This window comes from Phoca vitulina, unplaced genomic scaffold (assembly GCF_004348235.1).
Source record: "Phoca vitulina isolate PV1807 unplaced genomic scaffold, GSC_HSeal_1.0 scaffold53, whole genome shotgun sequence".
Lineage (NCBI taxonomy): Eukaryota > Metazoa > Chordata > Mammalia > Carnivora > Phocidae > Phoca > Phoca vitulina.
Genome location: NW_022589756.1, coordinates 12,487,117 through 12,508,780, shown reverse-complemented (window position 1 = coordinate 12,508,780; position 21,664 = coordinate 12,487,117). Strand labels below are relative to the sequence as shown.

General features: G+C 37.1%; 1 protein-coding gene across 2 annotated transcripts in view; it reads right to left on the bottom strand.

The window, feature by feature from the left end:
• The window catches only part of GLRA3 (glycine receptor alpha 3), a 197,468-nt gene that overhangs the window by 18,216 nt on the left and 157,588 nt on the right, over positions 1-21,664 (bottom strand). For both annotated transcript variants that reach the window (XM_032389063.1, XM_032389064.1), the window contains exon 7: positions 17,943-18,157. In XM_032389063.1, the coding sequence (XP_032244954.1) occupies positions 17,943-18,157 (215 nt within the window). The remainder of the gene's footprint in view (positions 1-17,942; positions 18,158-21,664) is intronic.

Below are 21,664 nucleotides of genomic sequence, written 5' to 3'. Positions count from 1 at the left end.
CTGGAAAAAGAAAGCAACAAGACCAAGACTTTTTTTTAACTTAATAAACATTTTTTTTATTTTTTAATAATTAATTTTTGCAAGTTTGTGTATCAGTCATACATTACAACCTGTGTATATTTTGTTAAAAATTGTTGTCCAATGAAACACAAGACCAAACACATGATGAAGAAAAAATAAGTTAAGTGTAATTTTACCTTCAGTGTAGTATAGGATAATGCTCAAAAAAGTATGAAGTAACATTGAAATATAGATAATGCCACTTACCTTTTAGTTCCATATTTGCTTCACTAAATGTTTTTATTTTGAAATAATTTTAACATTAACAAACATGTTGCAAGAACAGTAAAAAAATAAAAAAATAAAAAACAAATAAAAAACAAACCAAAAAAACCCTCCCAAGTTCCCCAGTTGTTAACATTTGACCAAATGTTATATTTGTCTCTATCTCTATCATTTATGTTTTCCCCTTGAACTATTTGAGTATAATTTGCAGACATGATGGCCTGTTACCCTGAAATACTTACGTGTATTTTCTAAAAGAAAATGACAATCTCCTCCTACATAACTCTAGTATGACCAATAAAATCAGATTGACGTTAATAAAATACTACCATCTAATCCTAAAAGCTCATTCTCATTTCAGCAACTGTCCCAACGATGGCCTTTTTAGCAGAAAAACAGTTTTCGAACCAGTTCCAGGACTTAATCTAGAATTGTGTGTTGCATTTTGGCATCATATCTCTTTAGTCTTCAGTGTGGAATATTTTGGTCAGTTTTTTCTTGCCTTCTGTGACCTTGATATTTTCGATGAGTGTAGACCAAATATTTTCTGAGTGTCTCCCACTTTTAGTTTACCTGATGTTTCCTCATTTTAAACTCAGATTATGGGATTTTAATAGGAAGAGTGATGCCCTGTTCTTCACAGTGTACCATACCAGAAGGCACTGAACGTTGATCAGTTGGTTAAGGTGTTGTCTACCAGGTTTCTCTACTATAAAGATATAAATTGGGACGCCTGGGTGGCTCAGTTGGTTAAGCGACTGCCTTCGGCTCAGGTCATGATCCTGGAGTCCCGGGATCGAGTCCCGCATCAGGCTCCCTGCTCGGCAGGGAGTCTGCTTCTCCCTCTGACCCTCCTCCCTCTCATGCTCTCTGTCTCTCATTCTCTCTCTCTCAAATAAATAAATAAAATCTTTAAAAAATAAAAAAAATAAAAAAAAAAAAGATATAAATTTCCCTTGTGTGGAGATATTTGAAACTACATAGTATCTTCTTACTCTTTAAACTTTCATCCGTTAGACACTGATGACTTTTGCCTGAATCAATTATTACAATTATGATTTCTAAATGTGGGTTTTCTAATTCCATCCACATGTATTAGTTAGCATTCTACAGTAAGGAAAGTTTCTGTCTCCCACATTCATTTATAATAATAATGATTTTGTTTAATGGGTTATAATGCATTAACATCACTATTTTGATGCTCACACTAACTATACAGACTGGGTCAGGCCCTAGAAGTTAGGCCATGCATCCTTTTGGCAAGTCTCCCTCATGATTTGGGGGCTTTCTTACTTTCTGGCACGAGGCATTGCCGACTCATCTGTAATTTCCTATTCCAGTCCTTGATTAAGGCCTTCCTTCCTTCCTTCCTTCCTTGCTTCCTTCTTTCCTTTCTTCCTTTCTCTCTCTTTTTCTCTCTCTCTTTCTTTCTTTCTCCTTTCCTCTAGAATCATTTCTTTAGTGAGGAACGGCTTTTAGAAACCGAGGATCTAGGCACTGGGTGTGCTCGTTGTTTCCTGGGTATCACTATTTCTAGGCCCTCTTAGCAGAGAGAGTTAGGAATTGTATACATACATACACACACGCATCCATAACTAATATATATATTTATATATATATATATCACTGTTATATATAATATGTCACATATTATATATCTGCATATATACAATATATTATAATATATATAACATATCTGTTTATCATCTATCTGTGCATCTTTTTTTTTTCTTGAGAGAGAAAAAGAGAGCAAGAGTGGTGGGGTAGGAGGGGCAGAGGGAGAGAGAGAGAAAGCATTTTAAGCAGGCTCCATGCCCAGCACAGAGTGCAATGTGGGCTCGATATCAGACCATGAGATCATGGCCTGAGCCAAAATCAAGAGTCAGAAGCTTAACCAACTGAGCCACCCAGGCGCCCCTCTCTGTGTATCATTTATCTATCTATATTTAAAACATGAATTCCCACTGGCATCTATAATTCCAATTCACTACCACAGGGTTCACTCTAGCTTTCACCTTTTTGATCGATGTAACACTTTCTCAGACAGCGACAAGCTTGTCTCTCATTATCTTTAACATATATTTAAAGAGTCTTCCTGTATGTAACTAATATCTTAATTCTGCTGGTCACCTCCAGCCTGAGCCCCATTAACCCCAGATGCCTTACTGGCTCTGGCTTCACACAGGAAGACCCCACTGGCCACCTTGGTCTTGACCTCCTCCTTGACCCATGGACCCAGGTCCTGCCAACCCCAGCCAGCCTCCTTCACCCTCACTACCTCGTTAGCACAGGGTCTTGCTGTTTTCTGCCTCGTCAAAGATAAGGAAGAGAAGATAAAGAGAAGAAAAAATAAAGAACAGAGAATTATTTTTCCTACTATTTTTAAGAGAAAAAAAAACCACAAAGAAGTGAAACAAAGAGAAGCATAAAAGGAAGAAATATGTCCCTGTTTCTTAGAAACAGATTCATACAGACTGAAGACCTTTGGAGGAACAATTCAGTAAACTTTAAGAAACTGCTTTAATTTTTCTCTCAGCTTAACAGGGCAGTGATTTGAGGATGTAATTGGACAAATGTTGCTGTATATGTCAATTGCTTAAGGATGAAAAATTTCTGTAAGTTTTAGTATCCTTTCTTATTGTATATGTGTCTGTATTACACACAGTGTTATATCATGATAGCAATACTGGTAAAATCATAACCTTTTGTGCTATGAGCAAGAGCCGTTCATTTTGTTGGGTACCTTAGACACATCAGTTAGATGTGGGGAAAAAAATTCTCTCATTTGCCAGGAATGAGATTAAGAATGAAAGATATTTATGTGAAATAATTTTTTTTTTAATTTTTCCTGGGAAATGGACAATTACCTAAAACTTTGCTTCCCCACTGATAGAAACAAATGTCCCTTCCCAAGAAGTCGAGGAGAGCAGAACTCGAGGCTAGATGTAAGCAAAGATGTACTAACTACTTCTTTGGACTCAATGCACAGTTATCTTAAGGATCAAAACCTTACACTTTGGAAATTTGACTGTTTCTGTGCTGTTTGTATATTCTGTATTTTTTTTCCTCTCTATTCATTCTTAATATCTAGTGGTGTTTTTGTCAATATCAACCTGTGGAAATCTTGATCAAATTTAGGCTGTGGTTTAAAAGGGGGAAAGTGGCTTACTCTTCAGGGGAAATCTATGTTGGGGAGAGCAATAAATAAAGGACAAACCTCTCTCCCCCCTTCTCATTTGGCCTTTTTGGTCTCAGGCTCGACTTTGCCCGAGTCTGGTTCAGAATCCCACGGCACTTGCGGGCTTACCTGAACACAGTATCTTGTAAATGCTCATGCTTGTTCTTTTTCTGTTGAGATTGTGAACTCTTTGAGGGCAGATGTCATCTCTGAGTTGTTCACCACCACAATACTGTTTGGCATGTGTGTACATATTCGCTAAATAAATGGGCAGATAAACTAAGGTGTACAATGTTAAAATACAGGGGAAGAATGAATCACAGATGATGATTCATGTGGAGATTCACTTTTGAAGTGATGCTCTGTTCATACCTTGGGTTGGATTAATTCTCTTTTAAAAAGAGGCCATTTCTTGACACTTCCAACGGTGTCAACTTACATATGAAATATGTCAACAAAGGAGCCCTCTGCATCTCCTCCACTTATTTTAAATGTGACTTCTGTTTATCAGAATGACCTCTACTGAGCAAAGACAGGTATGCCCTCATTTTATTCCAGTGCTTGCTAAGTGTCCAATTGTTTATAAAATATAGATTTAAACCTCATAAGTTCTGCAGTTATGCCAAAAATCTTTGGCTGCCCTCAAATACATACTGTCCCAAAAGATAAAATACAGATTTCAAAAGCGCTGTCTCAAGCTACAACATTCCTGGAAGAATATTACTCATAAAGTATGTGCTCATTCTTTAACAACCTGAATCTATAATGACATGAACCGGAGATAAATCAGAAATTTAATTTCCATGTTAATCCAATGAATGTCTTCAATGACAACAGAGATATGCAAACATCATTTATGCCTGTTAGGGTTCTGCTAATTGTGAACAACTCCCGAGTGTTGAGCCTAAAGGGCCTACTTTACTCATCTTCTTCTCTGACCTTCTTCACCAAATTCAACTCTTTTTCTCCTCCTCCACCCTCATTGCCCATCCAAATGCAGCAAACTTGGGACCTGGGAGGTTTGGAACTCTAGGGCTAATAACTAAAATATGAACAGCGGTTCTTACTCCAGCCCATGCCCAACATATTCGTGACATACAACACACCCCATGTGTTTCAGATTTATCACTTTTTTTTCCATCCCCTACTGGTTGCTATTCCTTGGGGCATTCTCACTCCAATCTGGTTCATTCCTCTGGACTACCATTTCAACAGTCCCATAGTCCAATGTGCTGTTGGAACTCTGATTCAATTTTAAGCAACAATCTCTCCTCAGTATTACTCCCTGAATACAAAAGTATGAGAAAATAAAACCTAAACATTTATTAGTTAGATGCACCAGTCAGGGGGACCTTTGTACTAGAGACCTGTTCAAAGCCACCATATTGAAGACTGCTTCTTTCCTGGAGCTTGCTCTTCCCATGGCTCCCGTGACCCAGGTTCTTCAGGTTTCCCTCCCTCAGGTCTACCACACTCTGCTTTGTGGGCCCTTCCTCCTCATCCTGAGTTCCTCAGGGATACAGTCCAAGCACTCTTCTATTCTAACTGTGAAGCTTCTCATGAGTCAACTTCATCTATTACCATGGATTCAATTTCTCCTCTGTGCTTATGGCCTCCAAATCTCTCTTTGCTGATTTGACCCTTCTCTAGCCAGGTTCTTACTTGACTGCACCTTTTGGATGTTTCACACACCTCAAATTTACTCTAACTAAAAATGAAAGTTATGAATCTCTACCAGGCTCCACCAGACAAACAACAAACTAACATAACTGCTTCCTCCTTCTCTTCATTGAAAGGTTACACTGTGTTTGCAGTTGTTCACCCCCACACTAGGAGTCCTCTCATTCTCTCATATCAAAGACCCACCTGTTAATTATACTTTCTTGCTATTTCTCAAATTTATCATTTTCTATTTTCCATCCTTCCTACTGCCATCCCAGTGATCTCAACCACAATGATCTGTTCTTCAGTCCCTCAAATCTATCCTTGACACAACAATAAATGATTATTTTAAAATCCTTCCACTTAAAACTCTTCATTTGCTTTCAATTAATTGAAAGTCTCAAGTCTGTTTTATAGTGTATAAAGCCCTACATGGTTGGCCTCCAGCTTATTTCTCTTACTACAGGCATTCAATCTTTCTTTTTTTTTTTTTTTTCTCATTCATTGAACACCATTGAGGTACCCAAGTTTGGTTCTTAGTGTTTTAGTTATGGAGATGAGTAAGATAAATAAGATCCATCTTTAATGGAACTTACATTGAATTTGGGGAAAACATACAATAAAAACACAAAGGTAATTTAAAAGAAGTGCAACAGAGAAACCACAATGGGGTAATGGGAAGAGTTGGACAGGGTGAAGGGGGCTATGTTAGATGAGGAGGGTCAGTGAAGGCCTCTGAAGATATGATAATTACCATCTTATGCCACTTTCTTACTTGCTTATTATATTAACTATTCTTCCCTTCTTTTATTTTTTGGAACCTGAAAGCAACTGACAAGCAATTGATAGCAGGTTGTATTCCCTGTTATTTCTGTCTGGAAAACTCCTTCTTTTGGGTAACTGCCATTTGTCCTTCAGGTCTCAGCTTAGACAACACATTATTAGGGAACCTTCTCCAAATGCCAGGACAGCCTTTCTCACCTTCCTACCTCCCCTTTCCTCATAGAAACCTTTTCCCAGGTCACTCACTACAATTGTAATTATATTTATTTGTAAGCAGGTCTTACAAGATGACTGCTGGATAGCAACACTTGAATGTCCCACCTTCAATTAACTATTCTACTCCACAATCCCTAAGTGCTTTCTATTTTTCAAAAACTTTGGTTAAGGTGATACAAAAATGAATATGTTCTTGAAGATTTCAAAGTGAAATATCTATACTGCTGTTTTAACAAACTGTGTCTAAGCAAACACGAAATAATTCATCTCATTGTTGACCTTGCTCCACTGCACTGACACGATCCATTTATGTATCTTTCTCTTTTTAGGCTAATATATCCGATGAGCTGAGACAAAGGCCAAGTCTTTCCCATCTTGATATTTCTAGGACCTAGACTGTTCGTCATACTATGTGCTCTCAGGTCATGTTGAATTGATTGAGTCACGTAGAACGACTTCAAATCACTGGCCATTTATTATTAGAGAAATAATTATAATAATTAACATGTTAGGAAATGCCCTTGGTAGTATCCATGGAACTACTGAGTCTTCTTAGTAGTTGTCTAAAAATAACACTTTTAATCCTCACAATCACTGAGGAAACTATCCCCATTTTAAAGATGAGATTTAGGCACAATAAAAGAGCTTGCTTAAGTAAAATAACTTGTCACATAGCGACTGTTATGGACTGAATATGTCCTTCCAAAATTCAGATGTTGGAATCTAACCCCCAAGGGGATGGTATTAGGAGGTGGGGCCTTTGGAAGATGATCAGATTGTCAGGGTAGAGTCCTCATGAATGATGTTAGTGCCCTTGGAGAAAGGGTCCCAGAGAACTCCTTTGTCCCTCTACCATGAGGGGACACGGCTAGAGGATCACCGTCTATGAACCAGGAGGAAGGCTCTCACCAGACACTGAATCTGCCAATGTCTTGGACTTGGCAGGACTTCTCAGGTTCCAGAATTGTGAGAATAAATATCTGTGGTCTTCAAGTCACCTATTCTATGGTCTTCTGTTACAGGAGCCTGAACCAATTAAGACAGCTACCAAGTTGCAAAGTTAGATTTGAATATAACTCATCTGGCTCCAAAGCCCATAAATTTAACTATTACTTTCTGTCCTCTGCATCTTAATATTCCAGCCTCTTTAACTTTTATCTAATAGTTAAGACTAAAATCAGTATGCAGAATACATATCATAAAGTCCTCTTTATTTGCTGGTTCTGATCCTAAAATCTGGCAAACAACTTCCTAGGTAACGTAGAAAAGGAGACATGAGCATTGTATTTACCACATAAAAACAAACTAGTTGCTCTGAGGAAGCAAAACTAGATTAGGAAAACATTTTATCCTCTGAAATGCAATGAAAGTCCCCTCGACGACACTCTTACATTAATTATAATGAAGTGTTTTCATGAGCTGGGAAACCACTGCCTACTTGCCATGTGATAATCTAAGAAGACATCAGCTTGATGAATTATGATTTGAGTATGCAGAGCTAGGTTACTGCAAGGCCTTGTCTTTTTCATTCTAAAAATGTTTCATAATGTAAGGAGAGGAATATAAGCATCATTATGTTCTATAGACTTCTTATGCCATTTTTTCCAGAAAAATTATGCATTCATTCTACTTTTAATGTTATCATTAGAAAATAGAGACAGTCTGCTTTTTGTGTCCCAATTATATATATATATAAATATATATATTTATATATAGTATATTCCAAATGTAGATGTGTATCTATATGTATTCCAAATGTAGATGTGTATGTATGTATATATATATATATATATATACACATACATATATATACACATACATATATATATTCCAGATATGGATATATGTGTATATATATTCCAAATATATGATAATGATTATATATATATATGGATTTTATCATTATCAGTCATCCGATAAAGACCGGAATCAAATTTATCTTGACTCTAGGAAGCAATCATGTTCTGGGAGTTCGTCTAAGCATGAATTTCTATACATCTACCTTTCCAATGATGCAAGGAAGTGGGCACCAGGAGGATTCAAGCTAGGATAGCATACAGTAACCAACAGTCCCGAAATCTCACTGGCTTGAAACAAAGAACAGTAAAGGACACGGCATGTCCACTTTGAGTTAAAGGGTGACTCTTGTCACTGTCACTCTCACTGACCTCAGCTGACAGGGCGATCACTATCTGGAACACTGGCAGCGGCAACAGTCGAGGAAAACTGGGCCCTGACGGCTCTCATGTTGGCTAACAAATACTTGGGGCTAGCAGTGGTATAGGTCACCGTGCCCAAAACTCCTGAGCCAGCACTACTCACAGTCCGCCCCACCACGGAACGATGAGGCGCAACCTTACCCTGTGCCTGGGAGGAAGAGAAAGCCAGCATGAGTGGCAGAGGGAGTAGGGGTGGGAAGGTTCCCACTATTTTTATGTTTGAAACAGAAACACGGATTCCTAGAGGCACAGGATTGCGGACAGTGTGGATTATGATTTGATCACTGTTTATGATATCTTCCTAGAGGACTACAGCAGCTTTGTTAAAGAGCAAAACTCGCCGCTTTATTAAAAAAAAAAAAAAAAAAGCTGTTAATTAATTAAAGTGTGGCATAGAAGTGCAAACCTCCCTTGATCTTCAGCCAAAAATTTCTTCAAACCTTAGTGTCAGGTCAAATTTCAATACCATCAATTGTAAAGGGGTATAAATAGAGTCCAGGTAGCATTCTGAAGCACAAACTTAATCTAAGAGAGATAATAGATTGACCAGCTGGTGGAGAGTAGAGACAGGCAGGCTGCAAGCCGAACGTAGGCATGGCAATGAGTTCGCTTGTGCTACAGCGTATGGAATTCACCTCACCAGTTAACCATAATGCTCATCTCCACCCCTTAATAACTACACCAGAACACTTTGTGGTGTAATTTATTTGTGCCTATGGCCTCTGAAGCCGTTTGCTTTTGTGTTCTCTAATTAAGAGGAAGAGATGAGTTGCATTTATCTCAGACAATCCTTCATAAATACATTTACTTTTATGCTAGCTTTCGGTAGGATTATTGAGTAGCAACAATTTCAGAATACATTCCTTTACAAGTACACTGGGTGAGTTGTATTACAAGCAAGGCACCAAATGGTATAGTCAAGAAGTCTGGCAAGATACATGCCTTTACCTTACCCTGCATAAATGTGGTTAAAACAATTGCCTCCTGAGACTGATAATGCCCCACACTAGAGCTCATCGATGACAAATGCATTAGTGGGTAAATATTTATTAGATTATAACCCAGACTACTTATTTATAGTAAATTATACTTATTAAATTATAAATTATAACCCAGACTACTGTTAGTCAATAGCTTATAGAAATAGAATTTTAAAATGCATTTACAAGGAGCACAACTTAAATTTAAGAATAAGGAGTGGATTCAACCAGAACCAGGAGTTGGCATCACAAAATCTCATATAAACCTACATGTTGGCCCTCTAGGGAAGTAAAGGAAGGTAGGTTTTCCAGGAACCACTTGAAAGTGAATATTTTATCAATTCTTTTCTCAATCTAAATTTGCTTTTTATTTGAGAAAGAGGCATAGCAAAACATCACAGAGTATTGCTTTTGATTAGCTAAAATAGCCCTTCAACCAGGATGATTTTTCTCCCTTTAATGACAGTCAATCCTGATGGATACTCCCAGTTCCTTGGAAATGTAAAGGAAACTGTGAGGAGCAGTTCTGGCTGTGGAATGGACAAATGACTCAAGCATTCAACTAGATGCTTTTCTTCTGAGATATGCTGGAAGATTTCCTGCTTGTGTTACGGCTTCCGCCCCCCCCACCGGGGATTTAATTTCAGATCACAATGACTATTCCTTAATCTTGGTTTTGTAAAATCCAGATTGTAGTATATTTAATCCTGCATTTCTCCCTAGTGTAAAACATATATGAGAACTTTGTGTTTTGTAATTTGTCTAGGAAAAAATATTAGTCGCAAAATCATTTTGAGCTTCCTTCCAGACCTAAAGTGAGAGAGAGACAAGGGAAAGAATAAACAATGTTTTAGAAACAGGTGTTAAAGGAGAATGAAGTGGCTGTTGAAAAAGTGAAAGAAGCTGTCTGGAGGACTGCCTTCTTGGAACACTAGGCAGTGGATCACACAGTACAAGGTTTTGTGAGTTGGACATTTATCATCCCAGAGGGCTGCTCACAACAGCGGAGTCCTTACGATGTCGCATTCAAACTGATTATGATCCTTGTAACCCTTAGTGAATGAATGATACTTTGAACACAGTATTTATTTTCCACATAAAAGTTTTTATTTTAAGAGATGAAATCGTAAGAGAACAGAGCTGTAGCTTTCCTAAGTAATGGACTTGGCCAATCCCTCCAGTCACCAGATGAGAAAAGTACAACCAAAAAGGCTAAGGGATTTTGGAAAGCTCATCTCGTTATCTCTGACTTCTGCTTCAATTCTGGGAATTTTACCATCGTCTCTTCTACAGGACAAGGCTCTGATGTTTACCGTTTATATGAAATGAAATCTAGATATCGCAGCAAATACTTCTTAGGTGCATACTATTAGTTACTGGGATTTCTTACTATATTATCTTTTTTAACTGCTCTGTTAAGGTTGAATTCTGTGACTTCTCTCTCCTCCACATTTTTGTACTGGAGGCTTTGCATGTCTATAACATCATCTTTATTTTAACCATATACTTACTTTATCCCTTTATCTCTGAGGTCAAGACCTTCATTGACAACTTCAAATAGGAATTACAAAGACAGAGAAAGCTTGTTAGTTGCTTAAGGACACTGATGTTGGGACAGCGTTCTTTATTCCGTGGGTGAGGGGGAGTTTTCCATCCATTTTTAATCTGTCGGGAGGGTTTGTGGTATGATTCTAGGATATATGTGAACGCAGTAAAGGGAGTTTCAGACATTATTTAGGTAAAATTGTCTCAAAGTAGCATATACTTGTTTTGTTTTTAAATTTAGTTTGATGCCAAAACCATTGTATTATATCCTATTTTTTTTTAAAATTAAACTTTGTGATTTGATTATATGCTTTTTCCTAATTGTGCCATCAGATTTAAGTATCTGTGCCGTGGTTATGCCTCTATGTCACCTTCAAAGGACATGCTTGATAACTGTTAGTTTTCAGCCTAGTGAGATCTAGTAAGCCTAATAAATGTAGGTTCTAACATTAAATGTAGAACCAGAGATATCTGTCAATTTCTACCCTTCCTATTATAGGACCTACCTTATGTTTAGGAATTACCTGTTTACAGATAATAGATAAAACACTAATAAAATTGGATGACATTCACATGCATTATAGTCTGTGATTTTTAACAAAAAATGGAACGAATAAATGATTCTTTCACTTTCTAGACTTTTTTCTTTTTCTCTGTTTCCTACGTGAATCTAATATGAAACCAAACTATTAGTATATTCAATACATTTTTTAAAAAATTAAATATATTGCTCACATCAAATAGGTATTGTAAGTTAAATATGATTATTAAAATTCATTAAAAATGAACCTACTTGCACCATATTTGTACTGAATGTAACTGAAGTAATTTTAGTTAACTGTATTTTGAATAAATATTAGAATGCTGCATTTAAATGGCAAGGACCAAAACATTACTGACAGTAATAGTTATTGCTATATTAATATGATTACTATGCAGTCCCCTCCCCTCATTTATATTACTGCTGACATTTACAGCTTACTCTCCTTTAAAACTGCAGGGTTTTTGTTTGTTTGTTTGTTTGTTTTTTGAGAATGAGAACTAATTAGATAAGAACACAATAGTGAGTATAGATCTTTCAGTTTTCTTCACATCCCTGTCTTTTCAATGTAATCTCACATATAGATCTTTGTGTGCCCACACAACCATGGTATCCAAATAAAAATATATTAGTTCAATTGATATTTTCTAACATTTGCAATCACTTCTATAATTGATGTCTTTAGGAAGAGTAAAAACTTAATATAAAAGCTATCTTTGTTACATCTTCTAAAACCAATGTTTTCATTATACTATAAGGTAGACACATACAACATTTAATTTTTTTTCATTAATCTGGTGATTTTCAGGGGGAAAATACGGTTCTATACAAGAGTAACTCAATTGAGCTTTTACATTCTCTTAGAAAGATATGAAAAAAAAGACAGACTTTTTTGCTTTTCAAGTTTGGACTAAGTACTAAGTAAATATTTAAAAGTTCTTATCTTTAAATATCTGCATGATATTTACTCATGTACTGATTTAGTTACATGAGGATAGAAATATGTAAAAGATCTTTTGTTCTCTCAAAAATCTATTCGATGGGTTTCACAGACAAACCGAATGGGGAAAAAAAGTCAAAAGAAATTATTCAAGATAAACAGCTTTTGGTGCAGAATTTGAGATTTTCATAGGCTACAGGCTTCTGAGCTTCTGTGAAATATTTAATTGATTATCCACATTTGAAATTTCAAGTGTTTCTTATTTTCTAGCTCTGCTCCAAATGAGATGGCCATAGTGGTGGGGGCAGAGTAGGAGAAATTCACATAGAACTTTCCAGGAATCCCTCCATCTTTCCTCTCTCCATTCCTTTTTCTTCTCTTGTTTTCTTGAGTTTTTACTAATATGACAGAGTCTGGTCTAGGAACGGAGACAGAAAGTTTTAACAAATCATTGTCCCTGAGGTAGATAAGATTATTTGTTGACAGTCCTTTGTTTCTCCTTTCCACTCCAAAGCTACCCTGTGGGTGGAGTACACTCGCCCCCACCCCCTTGACTTTGGGTTTGGTTGTGAGACTTGGAAGACTTAGAAAATAACCAAAGTGACTGTGTGCTAATTCCGAGCAAAAGCATTGCATGCTTCTGCTTGCCTTCCTATTTTCCTGCGTTCCTCCATGAAAAGAGTATGCTACTCTACCTACAGTTCCACATGGCTGGGAACAGACGTGCGCCTACTCCACAGCCTCGACCTAAGCCCATCCAAATCAGCCAATCTCAGACAGACCTGGAAGAGTCAGGCAACTCACAGGCCTATGAGCAAAAATAAATGTGGTAAACCATTGAGACTTGGGATTATTTGTTATGCAGAATAAGTGCAACCTAACTATACTGAAACAATCCTGGGCCCCAAGACTCTATTGTGTTAAGACCTAGGGTTTGGGGGCACCTGGGTGGCTCAGTCCACTAAGCACCTGACTCTTGGTTGCAGCTCAGGTCATGATCTCAGGGTTGTAAGATTGAGCCCCACATCGGGCTCCATGCTTAGCATGGAGTCTGCTTGTCCCTCTCCCTCTGCTCCCCTCCCCACCCCACCCCCGACCCCCAGCTCAGGCACACACCTGCTCTCTTTCTCTTAAATAAATAAATAAATAAATCTTAACAACAACAAGAAAAAGAGCTGGGGTTTGGATGAACTTGGAATCTAGAGATTCCCTGGCCCCTGCCAAGCTTGTGTCTGGGTGTGTGTGTGGGGGGGGTGTGTACACACACATCTGTCTGTTTAACATACTATGTTCAAAGATCTCTGGTATGACAATAGATTTGAAACTCATTTTTAAAACTAAACTAGTGTGTACATGGTGATATTTGTGTACTTCAGCAGATGATATGAAACAAAAAACATGTAAAAAGCTGGACCTTAAAAAAAAAAAAAGCTGGACCTTAGCTGGTCCCTGTGAAAGAGAATGAATGGAGTAGGTCTCCAATAAGACATAACTGCTCTTTGGGAAACGAACGGTAAAGTATATATCATAATGCTGCATAACTGAGATCTTCCCAGAGTTCCCTGGTGTGGAGTCTTGCTAGAACCCATAGCTTCCAAATTAAAATTATATTTTATTCCTTCTACTGATTTTCTGTATTCTGACCCATTTCTATACTTAATAAAAAATATAATTCTCTCAATGCCAAGATTTTAACTAGGTATTAGTATAAATCAAATGTATACTCAAAAATAATTAAATGATTATTATTATCCTCTCTTTCACCCCTGATTAAACCTAAGTCTCCCAGAGAGGATTGCTTTTCCACATCTAAAAAAAATAAAAATAAAAATCACAGAATGTTGAGATCTCAAGAGTTTGAGAGTAAAGGTTTAGGGTGAGTGGGTCTTGCCTTTAATTCAACTGTCTAACTTATTCTGTGTGTGGGGGGCGGGGGTGGGAGATGGTTGTGGGAAAAGGAAGGAGAGAGAAGACTTTGAATATTCAGGTGCATTTCCAACTGGAGGAGGAGGGCCAACCACAAATACATCTTTTTTTCCCTTCTTTCTCGGCTTTCTTTCATTCTTAGAAAAATCATCTCTATTCTGCTTCCTTATCCATCTATGGTTTTACTCCCTGAAATCTGAGGCCTGAGTGTCCCCTGTCAGAACTTTGGAAGTTCTGACTTTTTTTTTTTAACATTTTATTTATTTATTTGACAGAGAGACAGAGAGAGCACAAGTAGGCAGAGCGGCAGACAGAGGGAGAGGGAGAAGCAGGCTCTCGCTGAGCAGGGAGCCCGACTCAGGGTTTGATCCCAGGACCCTGGGATCATGACCTGAGCCGAAGGCAGCCACTTAACTGACTGAGCCATCCAGGTGCCCCAGGTTCTGACTTTTTGACAATCCCATGTGGCTGTCTTATAAACATCTCAAAGTTAACATGTTCAACCATAGATTAGTTACCTCCCCCAATCTTCCTCATTAATTAACTATTACCACTACTTGCCCAGTTACCTGAATGCTGCCATCGACTCCTGCTTTTCCCTTACTCCTCAAGGTCCAGTTCATGAGCAAATCCTGTCTTTTTCACTTCCAAATGCATTTTTTTTAAAACACCCACCTCTTTCTAAATCCATCTCCTACTCTCCACCTCTACTGTTACGAATCTAGCCTGACCATCATCTGCTCTAGACTACAATAGTTTGCTTGGCAGTTTCTATGCTTCCACATTCCCTCCCCCTTCTATCTGATCTTCAAATAAAAGTCAGAATGATTACTCTTCTCATTAAAATCCTTCCAAAATCTACTCAAAATAAACCTGATCTTTATCAAGGTTTATAAAACCCTCCATTGACATGGCTCCATGATCATCACCATTTTTTCTCACTCATTCTTCTCCAAGCACAGTGTTAGGGAATGTCCCTAACATTATACAACTTAGAAAAATTGCTGGCAATAGACTGTATTGTTACCCCCTTCTGGTCACCTAATGCAAGCACCACAGAAACACCAAATAGCTCCACGTTCCAAGAGATGAATCACAGGAATCTTCTTGCTTTGGGCCGTTACACGCTTGATTTATTATGACACTGTAGAGGACAATGCAACAGGAAATATCAGAGAGGAATCTGATCTCTGTAGTTCTCAAGGTGCTGGCTAAGGTATATCTTTTGAGATTTTCTACCCTGAGTCTTACTTGACTGATTTCCAAACTCCTTCGTATCCGCAGGAGATGCATTGGCACACAGGCTGGACAAAATACTAAGCAATTATAATAAATTCGTGCTTTATTGTTTCTTCCTCCTCTGTCTGATAATCCTCTTCGCTTCCTGAATTTAATTTTGTTTTCCTACTTCCTAGATTTTGTCAGTAAGAGAATGGTGGATATTTCAGCGGCAAGACTTTCAGGCATCCGAGGGTTCTTTTGTGAGGTTGAGAATATATCAGGTCTTAAGGTGTATGATTTAGCCATCTGTTCCTAAAGGCAAGTGTGGGCCCTTGCCTCTTGCCTTTCTAGCCCCCCCAAATCACAGAATCAGAATTGCATTTTTCAAGAGATTTTCTACTTTTTGGAATTATTCTTCCCAATAGATTAACTCTTGTTGTTTATCCTGGGTCTTCAGTGTCCGCCTTCCTGAATTTTAATGTAGGTAGCTGAATATGCTCAACCTCCCATTCCCTAACTATCACAAAACCTGGCTTGGATGGTTAGGCATCTGCCTCTGGCTCAGATCACGATCTCCACGTCCTGGGATCGAGTCCCACGTTGGTCTCCCAGCTCAGTGGGGAGTCTACTTCTCCCTCTCCCTCTGCCTCTCCCCCTGCTTATGATCTCTCTCTCTCTTAAATGAATAAGTAAAAAATCTTAAAAAAAAAACCTAAAATGATATTGTCACTCTCTCTTAAGATATCATTTTGTTAATCAGTTATTTTTGTGGGTCCGAAATAAATCTGTTATCACATTTCTAGAGGTCATTGTCTCTATGTCTGGAGAGATGTAGAGGTTTTGTGTGCATTTATGTATATAATTGAGCTCATGGTTGAAAATTTATTCCTTCCCTGAGATCACAGTGAAATTAAAGATTTTTAAAAATGTTTTCCTATGTCTTAAGAAAATGAAGCCATCCCAAGATTTTCTTTCCTTTAAAAAACAAAAACAAAAACTTGTGTTTTAATTTTGTTTTTGTTTTTGTTTTTTTAATTTGTTGCTTTCTTTATTTCTGCTTCCTCCACTCTGATCTCCATGCTCTCCAATTCTGCCTTAATGTTTTTATTCAAATGTCTTTATACTGTGTCTCATAGAAGCTGTAGTTTTCTGAAACGGAGCATATTGTTCTCTTCTTTTGTTGACAACTTACAGAAGAATGAGCTTTCATTTCTGTTTAGAATTTGAAGAAAATCAATGAGTAAACTGGCAATTTCCTTTACAAATTGACTATGGGACTTCAACTATTACTCAGAGTCCTTGAGACATTTATACATATATATATAGGCATTGAGACTTATTAGTTTAATCTTATAAGCAGATCTGTAATTTTCACTTGAATAATATTTTATAAAACACTAGTTGATATGGATCATTTTGAAAATTCAATTAAGTATTAATAAAAGTAGACCTTATTTTGCAAGACAGCCATTAGATTTTATCTAGGCAGTGTGAGCATTGTTAAAGATCAAGTCTTCCTATTTGAAGTAACTTTTTTAGTGATAAAATGTCCTGCCATCAACTTTTATTTATTTAGGTATTTTAATCTAATAAATTGAGTCATACAATGCAATTCATGGTAAGAGTTAAGGAAGCCATGACAATAGATTTATAATTTGCTTGGCATTACAGGTAGATAGCATCAAATGCACAAGAAAAGTTAATATAATTTTACTACATCTACATCATTGTAATGAAAATAATAGTGAAGGTTGTTGGAAGCTAGACAGGATTACTTAATTTGGATAGTAGGAATTTTTTTTAGAAGTCATTTAGGAGAGGAAAAGAATTTTCTATTGCTATTTGCTAAATGGATTAAAAGAGTTTCCTATGTTTTATTTCAGCATATGTTTTAAAAAGAAATATTGGGGCTTTTTACAAACCTCATAGAACAGTTTATTTTAATTCTGGCAGATCCACATGGACTAAAATCATGATATTGGATAAACTTTCCTTTTTATTGACCTATGGCAACTTAAAAGCCAAAAAGGGAAAGAAAAACAAACACAAAAATAATAAGTGCTATATACAGTACTATGGACACCCTCATACAATACTTGTGGGAGTGTAACTGCTGTAAATTTTTCTGGAGGGATATTTGGCAATACACATCAATACATACAGCCATCAGTGTAGTGACTCCAGTTCTAAGAATTGATACTAAGGAAAAAAAGCAAAATATATGTAAAGCTATACACACACACATATATATTCATGAATATAAATAACATTCATCATATAAATGTTCATTATTGTGTTAGTCCTAATAGTAAGTATATTACTACAGTGCATCCATACAATATGACAAAAGTTGATAATTACATATATGTGAATTTTCTATGTAAAAATATTATATATCTATAAATATTTGTGCAAATATATGTGCATGTCCCTTTGGTGCACTTACCTTTGGTAAGGAGGCTCGCGATCCTGAGCTCTGTGTGGTCATAGTCAGCACAGTAGTTATTCCCAAGGCTACCCTTGCTGGCGCAGCATCCATATTGATCCAGAATGAAACCCAGGATAGAATAACGATCAGGAGACTGGGAATGTACATCTGGATCAGGTAGTATCCCATTTGTCGTTCAAGATGGAATCGCACTTCTATACACGTAAATTTTCCTAATTGGTTGTAAAATAAATGCAGCAATTGGTAAAAATAGGTCTTTGTGATGACATCAAATGTCACATTTTTCCCCCCATATTTTGTCCTAAAATTTTCCATTACAATGTAAAGGGATCCTAAATCACATATACAAATTGGTTTCTGAAAAATATTTTTCTTATTTTTCTGCTGGCATCTGGAAGCAACACGAGAGTACACTTTCCAGGAAATAGTATGTCATCTTATTACTTCACATTTGGGGACGCCTGGGTGGCTCAGTCGGTTAAGCCTCTGCCTTCAGCTCAGGTCATGATCCCAGGGTCCTGGGATCGAGTCCCACATCGGGCTCCTTGCTCAGCGGGGAGTCTGCTTCTCCCTCTGCCTCTGCCTGCCACTCCCCCTGCTTGTGTTCCCTCTCTCTCTCTTTCTCTCTCTGACAAATAAATAAATTTAAAAAAAAAATTATTACTTCACATTTGGTTAGCGTTTCATACTTTGAAAGTACTCAAAGATATATCATTTCACTTGATTCCAGCAACTGTTTCGGAGATAGGAGAAATGCATATCTACTATATAAAGACCTTCCTTACTCATTGATTCTGTCGCCCGGTACCTTTTAGTACTTATTGAGAGCCAGGTGCTATTTGTTCCAGAGGCCTTTATATTTGTTTTAAATAAGTGCTAAAGGATAAATTCAACTGAAGACGAATAATTTCTTAAATGTAATTTATGTAAGTTAATTTATGCATTAATAATTTGGAAACTATTAATGCAAAAAAGAGCAAAACATGCTATTCTCTATCAATAAATTTGAACATAATTTAAAAATGCACTTACTAATAAAAAACCTGAGATATATGTGTTCTATATATTCATGCCCTGTGTCTCTATTATGGTAAGTAATTAATAGAGGAATAAATTATGTCTTAATTAACCATTTTGTTGATATCTCTGCTTATCCTCTGATTATACTCCCTACTACCATGACCATGGTATCTCTCCTTAAAATAATTGTTTATCTGAACAACCAAAATCTTGGTTTTATTCTCTCCTTATTCTAACTATGTTAAGAAAGATAAGGTCAGTGAATTAACATGCTGATCTTTTTTTAGGTGACATTCTCTGGTCCAGTTGTGAAAGAGAATCAAAGAGCACATCCAGGAAACTTGCTAGTGTATTTTTAGATAGGTTTCAGCGCAAAACTTCCAGGCTTGTGGCTTGAGCCACGTGCTACCGTGATTCATGAGCACAGCCACTGGATAAAGGGATGGATGAGATTCCAGGGCTTAAAATTCCTAACAAAGTTTCAGAAACTCTGGGAAAGTTGGATTCTACCCTTAAGTGTTTAGGGATCAGAAACATACATGCAAACTATCCTTTTATATCAATTTATCAACTACATACAGAATGCCTAAAAATTCTTAAAATATATGAATATACTTTAGATTTTTAAGACTTTACTAAAATACAAAATTTTTTAAATAATGAAATAGGGCAAGAATAACTGAACTATTTTCATGATATCACTGTTAAATTATCCAAGTAATCTCAGGGCACCTGTGTTGGGGTTAATATAGAGCATGAAATCATTCCTAATACCTGGCTTGCTAAAAGGTAACACGGAGGCCACTGAGGGCAAGGGAAGGTTTTGGAGAAGGGTGTAGGCCTTTGGAATGCCAAGGCCTGCGTGACCACTCTGCCATAGGAATGTAGTGGGGAGTTGCCTTTCCTGAAGCTTTCTTAGCCCAAACAGCTGCCCTGTGATCTAAAGAGATATATGCATTGTCCCTTAGGCTATGTTTAGCAGAACTCATAGAACACGCAGGTTAGCATATCGTATCTTTCCAGTAAACAGATCCTCCTCGTTCCAGTAAGGCCCCTTCTCCCACTTTACATGCTTGAGAAACAGTGATAAAGATTTATGATTATCCTGAAGGACCAATAAAGGTGGGAGCGAAGAAGAGCAAAGGGTCTTTGTCTCTGAGCGTTGACCACCCCTTGCTTTCTCCTCTCTTTCACAGAAAAGTCTGGAATAATCTTTCATCCCTCAGTACAGGGATTGCTGGCCATTCCCAGCACGCCTGGGTAGCACAGTCGGTTGAGCGTCCAAGTCTTGGTTTCAGCTCAGGTCATGCCCTCAGGGTCATGGGATCAAGCCCCCCTCCATCAGGTTCTGCACTCAGAGTGGAGTCTGCTTAAGAGTCTCACTGCCTCTCCCTCTGCCCCTATACCCCCTCCAACCTCCCGCTCTAGCTGGCTCATGGGCATGTGTGTGTGCTCTCTTTCAAATAAATAATATGTAAATCTTAAAAAAAATAAAAAAAATAAATTATCCAAGTAATCTCATGATGAAATTGGTAATAATTACTAACCATTTGGGTACTTTGAATAGATTCTGTAAGGTTCATGCAATTCTCAAAAAAAAAAAAATTGCCTTATAAAGAGTGTTTTCATAACTATCACTGGGAGGAAAAATAATGGTATATTGTATATACATATATATAAATAAATATATAGCACATGGGTATGTGTGGCTCTAGAGAGAAAATGAGTAAGTGATGCAAGTTCTGACCTGGTAACCCTGGTACAACAAGACTGGAGCTTCTTCAAGCACGTTTATATTTTAACTGTCATTTTACTTTATTTTAATTTATTTAATTATATATTTTACTTTTCAGACTTAAAGTTTATTTCTTTCAGGTGACTCAAAATTTATTTTGATTTATTGATTCATATTCTAGTTACAAATTTTAAAAAATCTGCATTCTAGTCTCAATTCTCCTTCAAAAAAAAAAAAACTAGAGACAATATAAACCATATTATTACAATTCATTGATAAAAAGACAAATAATCCAATATAAAAATGGGCACCAGATGACAATTTTATAGCATTCGAGCTATTTATTTTTGGTTGTCCATGATTTGCAATTAAAAGTATCCTGGCTGTGGGGCGCCTGGGTGGCTCAGTTGGTCAAGCTTCGGACTCTCGGTTTTGGCTCAGGTCATGATCTCAGGGTCATGAGATCCAGCCCCAAGTCCAGTCCCGGCTCAGCATAGAGTCTGCTTGAGATTCTCTCCCTCTCTTTCTCTGTCCCTCCCCCCCCACCCCCCTGCTTGTGTGCTCTCTTTCTCTGTGTCTCTCTCCAAAATAAATAAATAAATAAATAAAACCTTTAGGAAAGAAGTATCCTGGCTCAGACGGATGAAGCAAAAAAGGAAGGAGAATCAAATTATTAAAATCAGGTATGAAAGAGGGGACATTACTATTCAGAGAAATTAAAGGATGATAAAGAAGTATTATGAATAACTGTATACCAACAAGTGGAATGTCTTAGATGAAATGGACAAATCTATAGAATGACACATATTACTGAAATTGATTCAAGAAGAAATAGAAAATCTGAATAGACCTATAAAAAGTAAAGAGGTTAAATTAGTAATCTTAAAACTTCGCATGAGGAAAAACTGAAGACCTCTGTTAAACATCTAAAGAAGAATTAATAACAATCCTTCTTCATAAAATC